We start from the raw sequence: 24,264 nt of genomic DNA, 5'->3' as shown, positions 1-24,264 counted from the left end.
ATAGGAGCTTACGTCGTATTCCCCAATCCATCATGATGATAGCCTTATTTAATTAAATTTCGTGGTCCCTTCGTCGATTATTGCTGCTGCTAATCATTGGTCCCCTCTTTGTTCCCTTCTTTCGTTGCTCCGTTTTCCCGTGAAACTCGAGACTCGGCTGGCCCCTCAAAAACTGATCAGGCGAATCTTATCAATTAATTGTCGGCGACGGACGTTGAGATACGTATAATTAAATCCTCTTCGCATCAATTCCCGTTACAATGCTGACAAATTTAAAGCGAATTGACTCAAATTTATCCTCGATCTATCCCTATCGTGCTCGATGTTTGATTTACAGACTGGCGACATCGTCCAAACTTAGGCTATGGATAGAAACATGCTGGAGATCGTAACAATATGGAAGAAATGGTAAATCTGCACAGCTAGTTGTACTCTTAATTGAATGTCAATGTTAACGGATAATCGATGGACTGGTGACGATGCACTTGGAGGAAGATATCGATGCATTCATTCAGGTACTAGTTCCGATCGCGTTGATAGTCATGTAAACACGTCACGGCGATGGTCGCTGATGATCGCATTGAAACGTTGCCTCGGGTCCTCACAATAATACTTCACAGCACGTCGTTGAACCGCGTTGATATTGACCGTGATAGAGCGTATGGTTCTCGAACAAATCGCAGGATATTTACGGGTCATAACTACGGGTTACGCGATTTATGAGAAAGCCATATCGACGATAAAAGTTTCCTCAGAGTGTCATATCAACGTGCAACGATAGATCAGCCGTACGTCTTCGATCATGCGATTGACAATGTTTTCGAATCGATCCTCTTCGTTGTTCATGCAAATCTGATATTCAACGTTGCGCTCAAAAGGAAGGCGAGTAACTCACGTGCTAATTCATGTGGTAATGCACCAGGTAATCTGTAATGATCATGCAATAATTAGCGACCAGATAAAGTCGTTGCTTCGATATCTCCCGAAGGTATCCTATAATAACCATAATAACCACTGCTCGCTAGAGTAATCGATGATGATGAGTCGATCGTTTGTGATTAGGTCGTCTCTGGGGCTCGCTATCAGATGTCATGTGTTATTGGTCTCAAGAAGACACCTGCGCACTTTTCCAAGGTTTTGCACGATTTGTACAATTATTTTATGATGTCTTAGTAATGATAGGCCAATCGAATTCTTTCATACTTTCCGCTTCTAAGTTATGCATGCAATCGATAGCCATTCCTTTACGCGAATCACAGGACAATATCACGTTTCTGTTCAAAGTTTTCATATTTTCGTAGTAAAACGAGCAAGTTCAATTAGCGTCGAGCCATGATTACTAATGGGTAGCGTAATTAGTAGATTGTACTTGAGATGGTCACTTGGTCCTTGACGAAACTACGCAGAGTGGTCAAATTAGTATACGCATAAATTCACTTTCATTTAATTCACTCTCTTTGATATGTTGAGGAGTTCAGGTTCGATGACGCTGGTCATTAAACGCCTTACGGTCGCGTGTATAATCGTATTTACTCCTTCAGTCACGTACGTGGTTATTTATTCCCTCGTACGGATTACGGCGCATTATCGCGATCGTGTGAGAGAGAGAGAGAGAGTGGGTGGTTCCACTTTCCCTACTATGAAAAGTCTTTAATACGTTGACGATGATCTAATTGTGTTCGATGACGCCACGCCTTGGACGCTTCGCATCGCATTATGTGCGTGTAATTGTAACGACTATTCACTTCTTCGTGCAATTACAGAGGTACTATTATAGTCGTGGGTGGATCCAGTAATGTCGTTCCAAATCCTCCGCTGCGCTTCTCGACAAAATAAGTCAGCCAAGTGGCTATTAATACGCTACGTCGTATTTATATATGCTGTTGTTGCAAAGAATAACACATCTATTTATTTGGTCGCGGCTACAAAATGGATCACCAAATGTGGGCGTGGACGAGTACACTTTTTTTTGTCGTGGAAACCCGATGACGACTGAAGGACTCCGGGATTCGACATACAAACGTTTGTAAGTGAAGCAAGTAATTAAGCAATTAATTAATGTATAAATTACTGTACAGAGAAGGCAACGCGGCGCTAAATCTTCACATACATTTCACATAAGGTACGCTGGAACAATTATAATTTCGTCTCAAGTAAGATTAACGACCCGATTCGTTGCACGAATTCTGAATCGAACGACTAAATTGTCGAGTATCACGGGTAATCATTTCGCTGTAAATGACGATGTCGAAACGAGGGCAGAGACGACGACAGGGCGACGACGATGGCGCCCGCGCACTGGCGCCGGTACCGACGACATGAGCCAACTAAGGCGGTTGTTGGTATCGGTTGTTCTCCTTACCACCCTTGCGTTCCCCGTCGACTACCCTCTACCTTTCAGTGCCGTCACTCACTCTCTCTCTCTCTCTCTCTCTCTCTCTCTCTCTCTCTCTCTCTCTCTCTCTCTCTCTCTCTCTCTCTCTCTCTCTCTTTCCTGTCACTCGTCTTGTCGAACTTTCGCCCTTATCAACTAATATTAAAAGCTTGTTTTTATGCACAACTTTACAAATTTAATCTTTACTCAAACGTCATTCTTCTTTTTCATTAAACTTTTCTTCTCGTCTCATGAATTTTGATATTAATTTTTTCATCAGCTCAATCCCATTTTATCCCATCAGCCTTGTTTCAAGAATTCTTTCCTCCTCCGCGCCTGTTAACTTTTATTATCTTTTTCTACCATCTTCTCCATCGTAGACATATACAACTCTTCCATATCAATTCTTTTCTTTTAATTAGCTATGATTTATTTTTTAAATTCCGAATTTTTAATAAATATAATTTAAAATAGTTTACAAAACTGTGTTTTCAATTTATTTATGGTTATGTAATATATAAATGTTTCAAAATTATTCTTTGACTTTAGGTAATAATACTCATCATCTAATCAAGTATCAATTCATTTTTTAATGTTGTTTAAGTGCGTTTAACTTTAAATTAAGATTGCATTTAAAATTGATTCTAAAGATTAAATTAATAAATTAATTTTTATTATATTGATAAGTTTGTAAAAAACTATCTCACTCAAGATTTAAAGCTGCGTCATAATTCAAAAGATTTAAACAAAAGCAGAGCTTGTGCTAAGTTATTATTGACATATTTTATATAAAATTATTGCAGTATTAGCTTGCTCTTAAATTTTCGGTAAAGATACATTGAAAAACAACAAATTTAAACAGCATTTCACAATTTAAATGAAGATTAATTTCAAATATAATTCTAGGAAATTAAATTGTAACATAACCGTAATGCATTATATTAAAAATTTGAAGTGACAAAACTATTTAAATCTAATCGTATCCACTTTTTCATTTTGCTTTTTCAGTTAAGATACAATGTACACACAAAATTGCTCATTAGTATTACAATTGTGCAGCTAAGCATAAAACATTAATATATCAGTAAATTCATACCTCGTGTGGAAGGATGATTCATTAATATCGCCAAAGGACATTCGTCGTCGTCCAGTATATATTCCTGATGCGCATTGCCACTCACGTTTTCACTATTGACCTACATCATAAATAAAATAATGATTTGTACATTACATGATTTGAATAAAAAATATTTGTGATATTTGTACATTTATAATTTCCAGAAATTGGAAATAGTAAACAATAATAATTAAATATCAAACACAGAAATGTAGACATATAAAAAATATCATACTACGTAAAAAATATTTTTATCCACAATATTTGTTGACAAATATTTAGTATTTACAAAATTGATTAACAAAATATTTTCTATATACCTTTGATTTTCATATGATATCGTCAAACAGATATTTCTTATCGATTACATATGTTTCATTTAAAATAAGTTAAGCAAAATATGCTATACATATTATTACTTAATAAATTCTTGTTTTTATTAACTTCATACATATGTTGCAAACTATTAATATGCCTGTTACCTCATTATTATAATTTCCTCTTATTTATTTCTTTTTTTACCCTAGTTTCGTAAGTTTCCTTTTTTAATAATAATTATTAGCTATAAATATATATTTATATACATGTATATATTTTATAAATATATGTATATTATATATCTATACACATAAGTATATATCATTTTATATAAATTTTTATATTTTTATATTTGCCTTCAATTTTTAAATCTTATTTTGACAAAAATTAAGATATTTTTTTTATTTTTTAAGAACATTTTATTTACAGATAATAGAAATTTTATTTCTAATAAATATTTTTTAATATTTAGTATTAAATACTTTGACAAGTAAGTTTAATTTAAAATCAATTGTTAAATTCTGAATTGTGCTATGTTACAGATTGAATAAAAATTCATCAAAAAAAGAAATTTCCTAAGTCTGCCAAATTTATCACCATTCTATCCGCGGATAAATGACATCTCGTATATACCTGTACAAGGCAATATAATTGTGGATCCACTTTGTCCAGACCGTATTTAGAAAGCATCTCTCGCACGACTTGAGCAGCGGAATCTCGCACGCTCAGCAGCAGCGTTTTATATGGCACGTCCTTGCACAACGCCTCGCCATAAATTTTCAATGTGCCGCCTGTGTCGGGACCGCCGTCTTTACTGCGAAATTGCTGGAGTCTCCTCTCAAGCTTCTGTTGTCGGCGGCGTCTCATTACCGCTTCCGGATTCGAGATGCTTCTCGTAAAACTGGTCTCAGGTAATTCTAAAAACAATAATAACATCATTAATATAGAAAAAAAACATTAATACTAATAACAAGGAAATATCTTCATTTTGTTTTTGCTATTATTTTCATTATAATATGATTATTAATAGTTACAATAATAGAATTACTGTATCTAACGCAATGCATTATTTTTAGATTTATCATTAACTTTAGAAAAAAGGAACAATAAAATCCAAAAAATACTACAATTAACTATAAAGCATCATAATTCTTTTCAATGACTCTTTTTAATTTCTTTTCAAAACCCTTTCTAGTCAAATATTTTTTAAAGACTGTATTTGCTATTAATTAATTTGCATGTTATTTAATCCTTTAATAATTTTGTACAAATAATCTGAAAATATAATTTCAGTTATAGTTTACTGACCTGTATAAAGCTTTTCGGCGACACCGTTCGGATCACTAGGCGCCGCGTTCTCGTCTTGCTCCAAGCTCTTTAGTCGACTGAGCTTCTCCTGCTTCTTGATCTGTTTCTTCTCCCGCTTACTCAGCTTTCTTCGGAAGCTCGAACCCTCGGCTGAAGTAAAACCAACGCCCTGCGCATTGGTTTTATCGTCGATCCTCTTCAGCAAGAAGCGTCCCTCTCGATCGTCTATATGCCAATTTAGTTGAACTAAAAGTGGCTTTTCTTCTAAGTCAAGCTTACGCTCGTCTGTAAACAAAGTTTCATACACGATATTAAAACATTTTAGAGAAAATAACATTATTAAAAAGATAATTAAAGTACAAATCTTTTTTCAACTCGAAACAGATATTAATTTAAATATAAATACAAATAATAAAAGAAATTTAGAAATAGATATGTAAATAACACAAGTAGAAAAAGAAAATAAATATATAATATTTAAACAACATAAATTAGTTGAAAAAAACTTGTACTTATTTAAAAGCAAATTAAAATTATTAATTACACTGAAAAAGAATCTTTTATGTTCAAGTAAATATATTTATTTTAATATCATTTCCTCGATTAAAAAAAAATAAGTTTAAAAATAAATTATTTTATACTGGCTAATTTTTATTTAAATCAAGAAAATGATATTAAAATATATTTACTTGAACATAAAAAACTTCTTCTAGTGTAAAGATAAAAAAATACGCCCTCTTTAGAACATATTTATATACATGTTAGTTCAAAGATATACATATAATCTGCTTTTTAATTTAATCTAATTCCACAACGTTTCTTATTGAAGGAACGGTTTTAATTTTAATCTAAATTTTGTTCCTTCGCGATTTACATAATCTGAATGATTTAAGTCACCTCCGTTCTCGTGAATCTCGTAAAGAGCGTATTCTGGGACGGATAGCATTCTCATGTCGGGACGAAATTTTTCTATAAGCGTTTCTATCACCGCCTGGCTGGTCGCGTCCGAGGCGACCCTGATGCACTTGGTAGCAACTTTTTGGCCGCTGTCTTGGAAATAAAACCTCATTACGCCATGAAACTCCAAGTCCTGTCGAGAAAGAAAGAATACATTTAGTTCGAATGAGCATGTGAGAGCAACAATTTTGTACAAGAGATAAAAAATTTGTATCATCCACGGCACTCACTTCGTTGGGCTCCGAAAGTTCGAACAGGTCCAAACGATTGGCGTTCCATTGCTGTATGACTCCCCTGAGAGCCTCCCGCTCCGCCTTTTTATTCGCCAGTTCCGTTGCCATCCTGAAAAAACACGACAAACGACGTGTATATAATTGCAAACAGCCGACACAGTTGCAGAAATTGCAGAACGACCGGCATATTACCGAACGCATTCCGCTCACGATTCCGCAAACCGCAAGCCGCATAATCGCAAGCTTATTAATTAAAGAACCAAAGATGAATAGATAAATTTTTAGAAAGTCTTGCACAACATCAAATTGTATGAAGAATGCATTTTGCATTTAGGTTAAAATTTTTGTGTTAAATTTTTAACACACCCTAGTGTTAATTTAACACAATGCGATTATGTTATTTGAATATTTGGTGTTAAATTGATACTTAACATTTCTTAGTGTTAAAATAACACAACCTATGTATGTAGTTTTAAAACATAAAGTCTAAAATGAATGAAAGGTATACCGTGAAACTAATTATACCTAAATGTTGATTTTACTGAAGAAATATGTTTCTATACTCTGTTTCCAAACTGTATCAAAGTGTTACATTTTTTCGAGCTAATGTTTACATAATATTTATGTAACTTTTTCACATGCTCATTTTGTGTTAAAAACGAGTTAAATTTGAGTGGACCATGTAGGATGTGCGATACACGTTAAATTTAACACAAATTTTCCAACTGTAACGTCTAATATTTTCTCCCTTCTTAATCGTTTATTCGTACATTAAGTTTCTCTCAATCAAACGATCGCGCAGTCCGCTCTCTTGCTTCCAGATTGAAATCTTCAAGAAGGAGAGCGCGCGGAGAATTTTTAGTCGAAACTTTCGAGGAAACGCACGCGGGCCAGCCGCTTCGACTGCGCTTCACGCCCCTTCGGAAGTCTTCCTCTGAGAGTCCACGCTGGGACTTTGCTGGCATCGTCTGTTGTGATACCTCGAGATAAATTATCACAACAGACGCGAGGCGCGAGGCGCGAGGCGCGAGGCGCCTGTTCTGTTCTCGGCGTCTCGGCTGCGCCAGGCTGTCCCGGGGCGTATCGCGTTCGGCGGCGTGTTATGATTCTCGCTATTGCGGCACGAGTGCATCCAGAAACGCGAGCCTTTCGCGCGAGTGCAGCGAGTTGCGAGAGGAGAAAGATGCGCCGCACCGTGCTCGGCACCGCGGCGGCGCTCACGAACCTAATCTGCGAATTCGATTACCGCGATTGTCCAACGTTAAAAGTCAACTAACCGAGGTCAATTATTCGGAGCCAAGTAATTTCAATCGCTAACTCAACTATTCTCGCTCGATCGATTGTTAATCTTCGCTCGGCTAACCAAGTGTCGAGTAACTTTATCAGCTGCCTTAAGGTTAAAGTTCTCGTCAAGGCTGTGGGCCACGGCGATGCTAATTGACTCGAATCTTTAGCTAACTGCGAGACTGCACGACCGGAGTTTCCGGACAGCGAGACGACGATTCTCGAGAGGCAGTCACGTGCCGCGCATTCCTGTCGATTCTCCCTGCGCTCCGCTCGCCTGCCCATCCTCTCTCTCTCTCTCTCTCTCTCTCTCGACACCGTCTCTTGTCCTCGATCTTAAAACCTTAAAAGCGCGTCCGCGCATTTCTTTTAAGGGTTCACTGCACCGCAAGCATTAACCCTCTGACGCACAATTTCATTTTCGCCTCGTGTCTAAAAGACATTTAAATGACAGCTATAAAAGAAGCCGAGACAGCTGATAATTTTGATCGAACAAAGTTGTAAAACAATGTAACATTTTTAATAAAAAAATTTCTTGCAGATTTAAATGCTTATTAACATTAGTAATATCAAATTGATTGCCAATTTGATAATGTGATGATATAATTCCGGCTTAAAGAACTAATAATAAGCTTCAAAATCAAATAGACAACATATGAAAGCACATTTAAAAGCAAAATGTATACAATTTATAAAAATTATTATTAAGCATAAGATCGCATTCAACGATCGCAAATGTCAATGTTTATTTATTTTGTAGAATAATGTAAGTTAGGCAAAAACAACGATATAATGTAAATCAAGTAACGTTAAAAAACAGGAAAGAAATTCAATGTTTTTATACGAGTATGCACAACAACAAAATCCCCAATTGTAAAATAAAATACGTCGACTATATATACGTACAATATATATAATTTTTTTCAATCGCTACACACAGTGGAAATATATGTATAAATATTCTCACCGCTTAATTACAATTATTAGATACAAATTGATTCGAATTTATTTATTCAAGGTAATCGCGCAGAGGTCATCGTATTCAAATGATCTGTACTTAAAATGACAGATGGTTGTATTTGAAAGTAAAATTATAGACGTTGCGAGGTAATGGTATCTCGAAAGTTGCGCGAGAGTGCGCGGAAGGAAAATTTGTACGAAACAGCGGCGGGACCGTTCCGGATTGGAAAGTACACGTTTAGCGCACTTAACGCGCCGCACTCCTCGGCGGAAAGGAGCTACGAGAGAAGATTGTGGAATCGTGGAATTCTAGGCCGCGCGGCGGCGTCTCTATCACCTATCGCCGCGCGATCGACGCGCAATTGCGATAACGTTAACGGGTGCGTACGTCAACATCGCGGCGGCGCGCGGCGGACAGGTAAACCCACTCGTGACTCATACATGAAAATATGAGGCGCTGTCGTTCGTTCGTTCGCCTTCGCGAGCATTTTGCAGCTGTCGCGAAAGACACGAAGGACGCGCAACGAAAGAGGGAACGAGGTACGAGCCGCGATCTCGCGCGATCTCGCGCGATCTCCCGCGATCTCCCGCGATCTCCCGCGATCTCCCGTATCGCGTATCCTCGGTCCTCGTCAATCGCGATCTTCATCGCCCTTCGGCGATACTCGCCTCTCCCTTCCCACCTGCGGTTTTCTCGATCGCGAAGCGCCGATCTCGGGAGTGTCAACCTCATGATGTATTCAAAGCGCAAAGTACCTACATAATGCGTGTCTTGCTGCCTCGCTCGTTCTTTATCTCTCGCTCTTGTACTCTTGGCGCTTGTACAGTCGGATATGTCGATTTAAGACGACGTGATAGATTTACGATACATATTGTCATACTGCGCTGAACGTTTTTAATATTTTTATCATTTATATACGGGATGTTTTTTCTTAGAATTTGCCCTTAAAATCATAGTACTGTTTTAAAATTAATAAAATTTTGATAAATTCTCAAATCACACCATAATTTTAATAACATTTAATAAAGTTATAATAACATTTTTTAAGAGAAAAATGTCTATAATTTTATATATTTCTTGTACCATATACATATACATATATCATATATACATAAATATACAGAACATTACAGTGATAAACCTTTGCATTATATTTCATAATAGAATAGTATTGTTTCACTTCCAATACTAAAAAAATCAATATAAATAAAAGCTATATTTTTCCACCAATATTTATTGATCGACTTACATATATAAATTTATTTATTTATGCATATATAAATCGATCGATAAAAATTGATAAAATGGGAAAATATGGCTTACATTAATTTTCTTTTAGTATAGAAATTAAAATTTACGATATTATTTTGTTATATAAAATTATACAATCGCAAATGCATAGATTTATCACATACTGTAACATTTTATATATTTATATGTATACATGTACACAACTACTTACGTCTATTCCATAAGATTTGACGAAAATAAAAATGTAACATTTAACATACTATATTCAATATCACATACATGTAATAAATTTATAATGCATAAACTCATGGCATATATTAAAAAAAAAAAAAATTGCGCCTAATTTTAATAACCGAAAAGATTGATAGCAAAACAGCGAATTACTCACAAATTTCTCAAATTGTTTCGATCGATATATCGCTATAATTATCAACAATACATATCGCTAAAAAAAGAATCTAAAAACACCTGACAATGAGTAATATCCATTTCTATCAAAATATATTAACCTTAATCTCGATTTAACTTAATTTTATCTTTTTCTTCAGAGTCAAGGTATTAAGATTAAGAAGTAAAGAAGTGGTCGAAAGTTTCTCGAGTGGTCGAAAATCGTGTGACGCATGTACAGACTCGTACAACTGTATTAACGCGTGTGCGTCGAAAATTGACGCAGCCAGAGGCGTTCGTGACTTTGCGACGCCGCCGCAGCGACTCACCGCGATTTCCTTCCTTCGAGCGCGAGGCAAAAGAGGCGAAAGAGGCAAAAAAAAAATAAGCAAAAACGAAAAAAAATATCGCAGAGATATCCGATCGCCGAGTTGGAGCGCGCGGACGCGCGAAGATACCGTTTCTGCGCCTGTCTGTACCACACGGTTTACTCCACCGTAGCCAGCCCCTCTTCTCTCCTCCTTCCCTTCCCCCCATCATCCCCTTACTATTACGCACCGTAAGATGAGAGAAGGACCGACGAGCATTCAAGGCTCCCGCATCTCGGGGCCGTCGGTAAACACCAAACGAAAGCGACCGCCTTGCACCTTAAAGGCTCCTATTTAGACGCGACACGGCAATCTTTCTCTCTGTTTTTTTTTTCTAAATCTTTGACGACGCCTGTCTCCGGGACAACCTGTCTATTTTTTTGTCCGGGAACAAATTCTGCTTTTCAAGCATCCACACGGATCGCCGCGGGATTCTAAAGTTCGCTATGGACTCGGTCGTGATGTCGCATTCGAAATGTCTTCGGAATGGCATCTCGTTATTACGCGTTTGACCTGTCTTAACAGATTCCAACGTTTCCTTAAAATGAACTTTCGTTCGTTACTTTATGCTACTCTTCTCAACCTTGATTCGCTCTGATTAATATTTACACAAAGAGTATGCTAATAAAGTATTCGTACACTGAGAACAAAAATCGTATAACATGGATTAAAACGTAGTTTGATTTCAATTAAATCACGTTGAATCACGTTGAATCACGGGCTGTCATTGATATGTGTAGTTGATTCAACTAAATTTTATTCATTCAACTATATTTGTTATTGTTTTTACTTTTAATCGTTTTGTTTCATTAATACTGTTGTTAGATTAACAAAATATTTCCAATTAGATTGATGCTGTTGATTCAACATTTTTTTTCTGTGTACAATCCGTCTTCTTTCTTAAAAAATAAAAAAAAAACGCGATAAAGTGTTATTCTATCGTGTTCATTCATTACTTTCATATCACATTCAAGAAATGAAAAAAATGGGAAAAATTGTAAGGAAATTAAAGAATGGTTCATAGAATTAAGAAAGAAATTATAAATAGGATTTAGTTAAAGAATTTGAATAGAACTAAGAATAGAATACTGAGAAAACTATGGGGGGGGGAGAAAGAGAGAGAGAGAGAGAGAGAAAGAGAAGTAAAGAAAGGTGCAGGTAACGAATAAAATAAAAGTGTAGATAAGGTAGAAATGCATAAAATGTATAAATGTACGTGTATAATTGACACTGGAAAAAAAATGTTTATGTTCAAGCAAATATATTTATTTTAACATCACTCCTTGATTTAAATAAATATTTCCCAAATTTAAAAATAAATTACTTTACACTAGGTAATATTTATTAAAATGAAAAAAATTACGTTAAAATAAATATATTTACTTGAACGTAAAAATTCTTTTTTTCAGTGCACGTATAGATATACAAAATTATAAAGATACAGTGGATATGTTCTTTTCAGTTTACTTTCTGGTTTGTATTCCATTTTAGTTAGTTTATTTTAAGCTTAAATTTTGACTCAGGCGTTAGACAGTAGTAAGGGTATGGATGATTGAGTGGATAAGAATTTTTTGTAAACCAAGTCCCTCTCTTGGCTGTAAAATTGCCAAAGAAAATAAATATTCTATACTATTCTACTTTCATGTCGTACTCACTCTTCAGACACCGTCATGCTTTCAGCCTCGAAGAGACGCGTTTTCCTTCACAACGTCAGAGGACACGTCGACGATGCAAAGTCAACTGAACCTTTTTTTTGTATTAGATGTGGAATGCACGTTTCATAAAAGTCAACTCTTCTCTCACCGCAGATTAACAAAGACTATATTTTCTCCGGATCGATGCTGACCGTAGAGAATTTACGTCTCGCTGAATAAACCAAATCGCTGATAATTATAGTGCTGAAAAGCGATTTTTTCCTCGACGATAGCGTCTCCGAGAAAGATATTATTAATTTCGAGTTTATTTTAAAAGTCTGTTTCTCTCAAGAATATTTTTATCACCGGCTCGGAGCCGGCGATATTCTTCGGAAGGAAGACAATGGAAAAGCATTCTCGAAGAATGCACTGGAACGCTGCTCCAAATAACTAAAATCTTCGACGTAAAAATGGAAAATCGTCCCCTTTCGAAATTGATCAGATTGCACGCTTGTGCGTTTCGTACTTCTCTTCGATAACGAGTCACGATGAAATTCGTCGATTTTTTTCGATTATCTCTCGCGCGAAAAGTCTCGGTCCCTCTTGGACAGTGGCTCTCCAGTGAATTCGACTCTCTCTCTCTCTCTCTCTCTCTTTCTTCACTCGCTTTACTCCGAAAACTCCGAAACGAGGCGCGCGACGTTTTATGCCCAAATATCTCCCACCTTTCTCACAATTTTCACTTTCGTAAAGGACGAGACCCGGAATTTCCCTCGCGCGCCTCTCCCAGCGCGGAAAAAGAGGCGCGAGGCGCGAGAAACGAGAGAGAGAGAGGAGGGGAAGGGCAGCCGCGCACCGTTTTATTTTTTTCCGGCGATACGACGCACCACACCGACGCGACGTATGCACGCACGCCGTACGTGCGTCGCGTACTCGCGTACTCGCGTCCGCCACACCCAACCAACGACGCCCGTTGGAATTCCACGCGTGACGATCACCACGCGCTCGTGCGTACGGCAAAGCGACTGACAAACCGACGAGGCGACTCCCTCGGGCCCCGAGAATGAGGGGGGGAAGAAGGAAGGGAGGGGGGAGACCTTCCCTCACCATACGGCCTTCCCGGCTAGAGTCCCACCGGCCACCGGCCGTTAGGGCCGTTTGATGATTCCCGCGGTGCCTCGATCCATTACGGGTAAGGCGAAGGTGAGGCAAAGGTAAGATCAAGTCGAGACGAAACGAGAGCTCGCATAGGGCAGACGAGAGCAGGTAAGATGCTGCCTGGAGGTCACGGATTCTTTTCTTTTCCGGTTACACGTCGCACCAGGCCGAACGCCGGTTAATTGTCTGGGCAAGTCGATCGTCAATGTGCGCAAGTCGCCGATTTTGCTTGGACCTGCCGGACGTGGTCGGGCCAGGCCAGGCCAGGCCAGGCCCGGCTCGGCTCGGCCCTGCCCTGCTCTGCCCCGCGCGCACACGGTCCCGTTCCGGACCGTGCCGTTCTGTTTCGCGCCGTTCCATTTCGTTCCGTTCCGTTCCGCTTTGCTACGCTACGTCGCGAATTTCAACGTCGTGCGTTACGTCGAATTTCTCTGGATACGCACACACATACATGGCAGCGGTAGTAGTACGTAGAGTACGCTTCTCTACCTGCTCACCTTCTCTCCTCCCCTCCTCCACCTTCCCTTCTTCCTGTTCCCGTCCCCCCGCCTCACTCTCACCCGCCCCTCTCCCGGTCCCAACCGTACGCACGCACGTGACGTACATCGTTTCAGTGGTTCCCAAATCTTTTGGTGATATGCACATATGTAGATGAATTTATACAGTGTGTCCGAAAATAAATGCATTCACCTTTCCTATAATATTCCTGCAATATCGTAGGAATACCATTAAAAATTAAAATAATACTAAAATAATATTCCAAGAATATTATTCAATATTTTTAATATTATTTTAATATTATGAGAGTTCAAATTATTTTATTTAAACAAATAGGTATTCAAAAAAACTACTACGAGAAATGTAAGAAATAATTTAGTTGGTCTGATTTTAAAAATATATTTCTTTCATTTAAAAAAAAGATTTGCGTTGTATAACTCAACTACGCGTTCAATTCTAATAAAAGGAACAATCCAAAAATTTGTTCAATTCAAAGAAACTTTTCCTTAATCGTATAGCAGTGCACAAATTTTTTTGAATTAAATATTTTTTTATTCAAAGCTTTCTTTGGGTGTATATGTAAATATATTTACTTTTTAAACTGTAACCAATTAAAAGCAAAGAACAAAATTATTCGCAAATTTCATATCAAACTTTGTACACAGGATTAGACAATTTCTTTTCTTTGAAACACTGAGAATACTGTAATGAGTTATTATATTTATATATAATACAACTTCCTTTTTTAATAAACAAATACTAGATATGTTAAAGTATATGTAAGAGTCATTGAAGAATTTTTTTATATTTGTAAACCTAATAAAAATTAATTCTAAAACTCTAAACTACAAAGTGTCGTAATTCGGACGTGTGTAGAAAAAGTGCCAAAAGACAACATAAATACAGAATAATAATAAACATTTTTTATGTTTTATTTTAAAACACAACTATTCTAAATCTACCTTTAAGATTTCAATACAAGGAGCCACTCCAAATTGCGTATCGAGTGCATAGAGCATAATTTGTCCTTGTTCAACGAACGTTAAACAAGGACAAATAATGTTCTATTCATTTAATGAGCACATTCAAACCATACCCAGATAAAAGATAAAATAAAGTTCTGCTAAAAAAATATAAAATATATATATTTTTTATGCTTTCCAATCAAGAAGTATTTACTAATTTAATATCAAACTGATAATTCAATATCAAGGTATCGTAAATAGCCTGACCATCCCCGATCGTCGATAAAAAATAATTTTTTCCAGATTACACTTTTTTACGTTAAATTTTATTTGTAAATTACTACACTATACTTAAATCGGAATCATCCTCAACAGCGAAAGCTTTTATGGTCGATCTATCCAAACGGAAAGATTTTACGATTTCTCTAAATTCCTCACGGGTTTAAATCCCACCTGCAGCGTCTTCTAATCTCGCGACAGACGGGAAAAAGATTTGGAAACCGCTGCCAGATATCAAATGCCCTACCGGCACCATCGGATTCGGTGGTGCGTGTAATTGTCGTGCGTATCATGCTCGTTATGCTGCTCGTCGTGCTTAGCCGGCGGCGCACCGGAAAGCTCGTAACGTGACATCGAGAAAATATTCGCATGAGAGATTTAGTCGATCTAGAAATAAAGAATGGAGGAGGTCGCGTGAATCGTTGACCCGAAATCTCCACCCTAATTCCGATTCAAGTAGCAATACACGGGTATTAGTAGCATTATGCGATAAGACACCGTTGAATGAGAAGCAATAATCGCTAGTAACCCGTAAAGGATCGCTCGTAATATATATCGAAATCGGAAAAGTTGTTTCTTTTCAAATCGCTAATTAATATCATGGACAGTGACAATAATGTTAATAAAAGCGATTTCGTTGAACGTGTCGTCATCTAAACGTAAAAAAAAAAAACGGTTTTGCTGAACATCTAAAAATTTAACTAGATACAGATCTGGACATGATTTCATTTAACCAAAATAATTATGTAGGATGCTCAAGCTGATTGTTAGAATGTCAACATTTTCTGCAGCACTGCTCATTATACTCGAGCGACTTACATAATTAATTTGATGAGTCATCGAAATTAACTTTATCAGCATGGAGTTAAATTTTTAGATATTTCAGCAAGACAGTTTTGTTTGCGTAAAAATACATAAAATTGTTCTCTTTACTACAGTGCTGCTTATCATCACATGAGCGACTTGCATAATTAATTTGATGATTCAACCAAATTGTTTTCAGATATACATGTTGCTAAATTTTTAGACGCTTCAGCAAAAACTTTTTTTTTCGTAAAGATACATAAAATTGTTCTCCTTATTGCAGAATTATATTTTGCAACAATGTTCTTACATTTTCAAAATATATTTTGCAACAAAGTTCGAGTTACATCCAGCGGTGCATTCGATCGATGAACGGCCCCCGTCTCGGACGAGTAATACCTGATTTTATCCTTCGAAAAACCGGTAGGACGCGAGGAACAGTCAATGGGAATATAATACCTGCCTTGCAGGAGCATTCGAAAGGGTGAGCACATGTGCTCGTTCGTATAATGATATAATAACGCGGATCGCCGCGAATGTCATCACGCTCGTTTCGATCTCCGATTCGCAATCGGATAGTATAATAATGGCGAGCCGAATCGGACTGCAGGATGAATCGGATTAACCACTTCCTCGACTTGTCTCGAAGCGCGTTCGTATTTTTTGTCGTATTTTTAGAGCGGAAGGAGACACAAAAAAATATTTAATTTCGACCTCGATGATTTCGACACGTTATTAAAAAAAAAAATATATTAAAAATCAAAATTTTTAATCAAATATTTAAAAGAATATTACAAGTATGTTCTGCAAGATTTTAGCCCTTGGTTATCGGAGGAAGAAGTCAAATTGAATAAAAAAAAATCTGACGATCAGAGGGGGAATTTTTCTGCAAAAGTAAACAATTTTCGATGAAAAACGATTTATACGATATCAGCTTTCTTGGACGCATTTGACGATGACGACGTTATCGACGAACAATAATTGCAAATAATCTTTGTAGGTTATTATTGCAATGGTTGTTTGTCTGCTCCCGACAATCATTGTTATCTGATAAAGGATTGAAAAATGTGACGAATGTTGTCTCCGGTTAGGTTAGGTGTTTTTACGTTCAACAATAAAATAATTGTCGAAGGTATATTTGGCTTTCTAGCCTTGGGTGCTGTGGTGACAACTGCTGTCACGCTTGATCGTTTCGGAATTATCCATTGCGAAATCACGCGCCATTGTGCGTCTGGCATGTTACATGTTATCGTACGGCACAATAATAATATATCTCACTCGCATTAGCATATCTTCAGTTTTATGCGTTTGCACCTAATACTTGCCGAGTGTATGTATACAATTTTATTTGCGATAAGTTTTATACCGAGCGGTGGTCAGAAAGCGGAAAGTAATGCACTTAGCGTTTATCGGGTAGAGTATCAGGACTTCCGCCGGAAATACCAAAAACCGTATTAAACTACGCATTGGAGATTGAGGATTGCGAATTAGAGATTAGAATTCAATCAGAGTGAAATGGATTAAAATTAAAATTAACTGATTGATCGATCGAATTCTAATTTTCAATTCGCAATCATTATTATATATATATTTTTTTATTGATGTTAATAGCTTATAAAATTAACTGTACGCTAAAAGTGCATGAAGAAAAAAACCAATATAATAATTAAAAGTTAATTTTGAAAAGCATTATTTATATCAAGTTTGTAATTTGTAATTTTTTTTCAAAGTTCATTACTCACAAAACAATTCTAATATACATTGTCAAATTTTTAATATTTTATTCGTAAATTAAGTTTATGTGAAATAACAGAAATATTAATTATTTTTAACGTGGAAATTTTTTCTTCTATAATTTTATTCTTTCACATAGACAAATTTTTAACTTGGGAAAAAAGTTAATAAATTAAAGTTTACGTTTCAAAAATAACTAGTTAAAGTTAAAAATTAAATAAAATAAATTAATTTAAAAAATTAATTAAATTAAAATTTCTTAACTTTTTAATGTTATTTAACTTTTATTTAACTTTGAACTTTTTATCTAGTTGAACCCTTCCCTGGATGACAGCGAGGACCGCTCGTGTTCGTCGGATTTCGATCGAGTCCGACTCTCGAAAGCGATGCTCGGCGAGACGCCGGGATCCTCGGGCACAGAAGCGATTATCGCATTTAATTGTGTCACACTGTTACGCTATCGCGTTAATATACATCGCAGACAATGTATACATATATACTAATGGCTTGTTTATTGCACTTAAGCAGCCATTTCCTGTCGCCTCCGTGTGTATCTAGGTATATTGCCCGTCCGTGTTACATTCCGTGTAATGCACATTCTTGCGGCAAAAGAGCACGCATCGCTCCCTCCCTCCCCCTTCTTCGTTAACCCGCGAATGTCCCGGTCACGAAACACGCGTCAGTCGTGTTCCGTGAATTAAAACGGCAAATTATACAGGGTGCCGCACTCACTGCGCGCTTTCTCTCACAATCAGTCGGACAGATTCTCCGACCGATTCTCTATATACGTGTACGAACGATGCCAGGCGCACCCTGCGTAATCGCAAACATTTTTCGCATTTTCCGTTGCGCGTAAGTAGGCAAAGTGACCCGGAACTTTTCCATTGTCCGTTCCTCTTCTCGCATTCACTTGATAATTTAAATAAAATGTTTCGATAGACAAAAGGTCATTTTGCAATAGCGTAAACGTAAGTATGTTCGAATGTTTGCATACAGATTAGCAAGCCTTTAATCTTTGGCTTACAATTAGTCTTCGATTTCTTTTTGCTAAAAAAAAAATAAAAACAAAGTCGAGATTAGAGCTAATTTGCATTGATAGAAATGGAAGACCAACTGCGCCTCACTGTTATTGTACGTGCAACTCGCGACTGTGTTTACGCTTTGTTGGCCTTGGGATTTAAAAGTACAAACGCGAGCTTACTTTTCGTGAGAGAACTCGATAGTTCTCGGAATCTGCTTAAACAGAGATTTACGCGGCTACGTCGCGTACGATATTTGAGAAGGTGCCAAGAGGATTGTGTGTGGTTCTCTATGAAACATATTCCGACAGTGAAAGATCGCGACACCGCGCCGCGCCGCGCCGCGCGCCACGCCGGTTGAAACGGTTACCGATGACACAGCCGCAAGAACCCGTGTGCACACTGTGCACAGTCGACAGATTTTATCAGCTGCTCGCTCCGACGAGAACGCGAGCGCGAGCGGCGGCTTTTTTTTAATTCGCCGTCGCGCTTTCGAGTTCGCGGCCGTCAGATTTAACGCCGCTTGGATACTTTCTACCCATTCATACTTTCTATAAACATTATCGTCGTTTTTTCCACTGTTGACCGTGTTCGGTCGTATTAGTATCTCGATTTGCGACGCGGTGCGCCTCGCGATGCGTGTTACAGCGGCGTATTCTCGCGCCGATTCCGGTTCTCACAGATCTTTCCTATGCGGCACTGCTGCCGGGAGGAAGCCACAGGAGCACGAAGGTCGCGGGTATATGTCGCGCTGCATCGCGCTGCATCGCGCTGCATCGCGTTGCGTTGCGTCGCATCGCATCGTTATTATACATATGTCGAATACCTCCAAGTGCCTTATCTGCGATATACATGTCGCACATCGCGTGTGCAACGAATGTGAGGTATTTTCATATGCCTACGTGAAACGCTTTTTGACGAAGCCATTGATATCGGATGAAAATGGAGCACGAAAAGAACAGCGACTCTCATTCAATAGATTAAAATTTCCGCGTTTGCATATCTGAGGTTCTGTTACATTGAGAGAAAAAAAATGGTCGCAATTATCTTAATTTAAATTCATAATTCATTTTTCGTATTAATTATTTATCAATAGCTACCATTTGTTATTATTTTATTTAATGTTTTAACTATGCACATTATAGCTATTAATTATTATTATTATGTAAATAGTAAGCCAATGTTAAAAAAAATACAGAGAAAAAAAATTTAACATTAAATCAACAATTCATTGTTTCATATATAAGCAAGTATATAAAATCTTCTTAGAAGAATTTTATAATCTTAAACAGACATAATTTGCTCTCATGAAGAGAAAAATTTTCTCCATTTAAAAACAAATTATGTCTGTGTAAGATGATAAATTCTTACAAGAAGTAAATAAAAAAAAATAATTAAAAAAAATAAAAAAAATTAAATTAAATTAAAATTAAAAAAATTAATAAAATTATAAATAATTCGCTAAAATTTCACGCAAAAGGAGCGATTATTTAATTGAAGGCAATATGTGAATTTATGATTAAATGCGAACTTCACAATATGCGAGACATTTCTATAATAAATATATAGGTATATGAGTAGACGAATAAAAGGTCATTGACTTTTATTGCGGCTAATTGGTCATTTATCTCTTGATTTATATAAATGTTTATTTTATTTTTATTTTATATTTATCTCTCTCTCATCCATATTTTAATATTTTACTATTTTACTATATTAATATTTTAAATTATCACAATTTATAATAAAACTTTTTTATTTAACCTGGTAGAACTATAAACTCTAGTTATTATGTTATTATTACCACCATTTATTGCAGTAATAACGATAATGGAATTTCTAACCATAATTATTTCACCATGTAATTATAGTCACAAACACTTTTCTCTCAGTGTACAGTGAGTTCTTTCTGAAACGATTTAAACCCTTCCAAAACAATTTTGAATCGTTTATGCTTTGATGATGTAATTTGTTTATATCTTGATGACGTAATTTGTTTTTGTTAATAAGATAAAGATATTAAGTTAAGAATCAAAAACAAAAGGTAAATAAAAAATACACGATTAAATATACTTTAGCGGGTGCGTATCGCTGATAAAAAATTCATGTAAAACATAAACAAAAATTAACACACACACACACACACACACACACACACACACACACATACACACACACAATAGTTATACGACACTTTGATTTCTGCGAATTCCCACTGACACTTGAAACGTAAAAGTGTCTTCGCGCTTATCTCGAGGCTGGTGTGCAAACATAAATCCCGATATAATATCTCGGAAGACACATTCTTCACGTGCAAGACGAAGGCACTTCGTAAGCAGGTATCACTTTAACTCTTTCAAGTCCATTTTTTTTTCTAGGAATAATCATCTAATTTACATTTTATTAAAGATGTTTTATCTGTGATCTGATTATGAATCTGCAGTCAAAATTTCAAATTTCAAAACGTGTTTCATTCAAACCTAACAAAATTTAGCATTTTGATCCGTCACACTGAAGCCGCTATTTTGAAAAAAATAGCAATTTTTTATACAGCTCTTAATCTTTCAAATAAACCCAGAAAGAACTCGCTTTCTTCATTTTTATAAAAAGAGAGAAACTACATTTTTTTCATTCCATTTTAATATATTTGATGAATATTATGAAGATCAAGAAATGAAACTCACAAGAATGTTGATTCTTTATGAAGAGTCCTATCTTGCATTTTTACCATGAGCCCAGAAAGAAATAGCTATTTGTATTTTATGTGGAAGATGAATTTTTAAAAGATTGGGACATTGTACATGTGTTCCATATTGGACAATAAGTTGAGCTTTAGTAGAAAATATCTATTTCGTATCGCTCATTGAGAGAAAAAATGATTGCAATTGCCATAATTTAACTGCATAATTCAGTTATTTTTCATATATTATATATAATTATTTTAACCATTAGCAAATTATTAGTTATTTCTATTACGTAAATAGAAAACAAATGTTAAAAAACTGGTTATATTCGCAATTATGATTGCATTTACTATATAGAAATGTTTATTTTATTTTTACCATCCATATCTTGATATTTTACTGTATTAATTTTTGAAATTATTATCAGGGATGAGAAGAACGTGTTATAAGCAATGAGTCATCGTTACTTTTATTTTTTTTTATAATAACGGTTTGATAACGTTACCGTTTTTCATAATGATAATGTTAACGCTAGGATTGGAATAGTCACTTTTGACAAGTAGCTCGCTGTTATTATGCATTACTCGTTGAAAAACTTGTAACAAGAAAAAGTAACGTAAAAGTAACACCTAGACTAACACGTTATTTTGACTCGTTACGTAACGAGTAAAGTTACAAGTTATAGTATTTTTCAGCGTATAATATCAACGAGTTGGTTGTCAAAAGTGGCTCTTCCCCAACTTTGGTCTTACCATTGTAGAAAATTGTAACGTCATTATCAAATTAAAAAAAAAGTATTATAAAAAATTAATGGTAAAGGGTAACAGCGTTACTTATTATTAGTGTAGCTCGTTATTTCTCATCCCTGATTACCATGACTTATAGTAAAATGTTTTCATAGTTGGTAGAACTATAAACACAAGGTTATTATTACTAACATTGTAACAGTAATACCTAAAAAATAGAGCTCTTAACTACTATCATTTCACTATGCAATTATGGTCACAATTACCAAACACTTTTCTCTCAGAGCTCAAGTTATAGATTCGGAAATCCAGTATCGATAGCAATATATACATATGTATCTACACACGCACATGCTGATCGCCGAAGGCTCCCGTAAGGAACAACGCGAGTGAAAGGCGCTTAATAATCGGCGCGGGGCGGTACACTACGAGGGGCCGTTTAAAAAGTTCGCGTATATGCACTACTGTCGCCGTGCCACTCGCGTGGGAGCGGGCATTTAAAGTGCGGTGCAATTACGTTGCTATTTTATTTCCTCGCGTGATATAACAAAACTTCGTCGGCGACGGGTGCAGGTCAACATACGTCTCTGTGTTTCTCCCTCTGTGTTTACGGCGGCGTTGTTATGTACATCCGCGTCCATGTGTTTGATCAATTTCCCTCGCTTCGGTTCCCGCTCGCGATGTCCTCCGATGATGTCTACTATCCGTATCGTCAGCTCGCGTAAAAATAATGAAGCAGAATCGGTTCCCTTAAGTTTCCCGATAAAAAAAAAAAATTTTTTAAATTGAAGTGTTCGAAAATAATGAAATTATTATACCATCGTTTGCGAGTTTCAATATTATTACCAGATGCCAATATTAATACCAAATGCCATTCAAGTTGAGATATAAATTACAAAGTTACTTAACGATGAAGAATTGTACTGAAGGCTGCAGAGATGCAAACAGCTAAGAAAGTTTAATTAAACTTAGTTTCAAACTTACATCGTTTACTAAGATGTTAAATATTAAAAATTCCAATGTTGATTTAAAGTTTATCTAAAAAAACTGGAAAAATATTTTTAAAATTGAATTTAAAAACATGAAATTTCTTAAATTTTTAGTTGTTAATATTAATATATCTATATGTATACGAGTTATACATAATATGAGTTATCAAAATAATTTAGGCAAAAACAGTAAGAATTATCGTCAGCTTAAAATATGAAAAATCGAAAGTAATAATGCTAAATAATAACAAACAATAAAATATCTTATATAAGAGAGTATAGTATCGTATTTAAAGAATATAAATTAGCGTTTGACTAAAATAAAATAATTAAGTGAGGAAAAAATATTAACAGCAGAAAAAATTCGGCGGCAATTTTTTATCTGGATAAAAAATTATTATTTCAATAAGAAATAAACGTGTGCTTTAATGAAAATATAATTATTAATGAAACAATAAAATACGAAATAATGAAAAAAATCTGATGTTTTTATTTAAGTACTTTAAATATTCAAGATGATTTATGTAAAGTTTTATTGCGATGCAGAGATCAGTTCTATAAGATAAACAAAATTTGTTTATTCATTTACAAACAAACAATCACAATAAAAGTTTGAATAAATCATCTTGAATATTTAAAGTATAAAAAAATATAAAAATGTTATTAAATAAAAATATAATCTTATTCATACAACTTATATATATTTATTGTTTATTTAAAATATTAATATTAAACAAATTTTGCAATTTTACTTTGCAGGGATTGTATGTCCGATACATCCTTAAATAGTTTGCAGTAATTTAAATAGTTTTGCCTATCGGCGATCGTGCATAGATTCGTGTATAGCATACATACGAGCGAAAACTTTAAGTTATTTTGTCGAAATTGAACATTGAATTTTGCTTAATACGAGAATAGGCACCCGAGATAATTAGGCGAGTTTTTTTTTAACTGATTCAATCACATTATGCGCAAATTGAACTTTGCTTCGTAAAAGCTGCCTGTAATGCGATTGGTCAATCGATGAATTAAAAAAACTTGCCTATTATTACATTCCAGCAGTGAGAAAATAAAATTCAGACTTTCTTCTTTACGTAATTGCTACACAATTACGTAACTTACATAATTCTTCGACAATTTTTCAATGATAAACATTTTCACATTCTCACCCTAAAAAAGTTTATATTAAAAAATAC

At 35.7% G+C, this 24,264-nt stretch overlaps 1 protein-coding gene across 11 annotated transcripts in view; it reads right to left on the bottom strand.

Moving 5' to 3' along the window:
• The window catches only part of LOC105198059 (afadin), a 54,246-nt gene that overhangs the window by 27,645 nt on the left and 2,337 nt on the right, over nt 1-24,264 (bottom strand). For 3 of the 11 annotated variants that reach the window (XR_003268653.2, XM_039453781.1, XM_039453797.1), the window contains exons 1-6: nt 12,214-12,230; nt 6,305-6,416; nt 6,015-6,207; nt 5,118-5,402; nt 4,443-4,726; nt 3,471-3,570 (exon numbers count right to left, since the gene is read on the bottom strand). Coding sequence is in view for 10 of the 11 variants with exons in the window: in XM_039453781.1 (XP_039309715.1) it covers nt 3,471-3,570; nt 4,443-4,726; nt 5,118-5,402; nt 6,015-6,207; nt 6,305-6,416; nt 12,214-12,230 (991 nt within the window). In the remaining variant the exon portion in view is untranslated. Of the gene's footprint in view, nt 1-12; nt 173-3,470; nt 3,571-4,442; nt 4,727-5,117; nt 5,403-6,014; nt 6,208-6,304; nt 6,417-12,213; nt 13,222-24,264 lie in introns of those variants that run through there. The other 8 variants (XM_026134409.2, XM_026134411.2, XM_026134412.2 and 5 more) reach the window with 6 other exon arrangements.

Source organism: Solenopsis invicta, chromosome 1, assembly GCF_016802725.1.
Source record: "Solenopsis invicta isolate M01_SB chromosome 1, UNIL_Sinv_3.0, whole genome shotgun sequence".
Lineage (NCBI taxonomy): Eukaryota > Metazoa > Arthropoda > Insecta > Hymenoptera > Formicidae > Solenopsis > Solenopsis invicta.
This window is presented reverse-complemented; position numbering and strand designations above follow the sequence as displayed.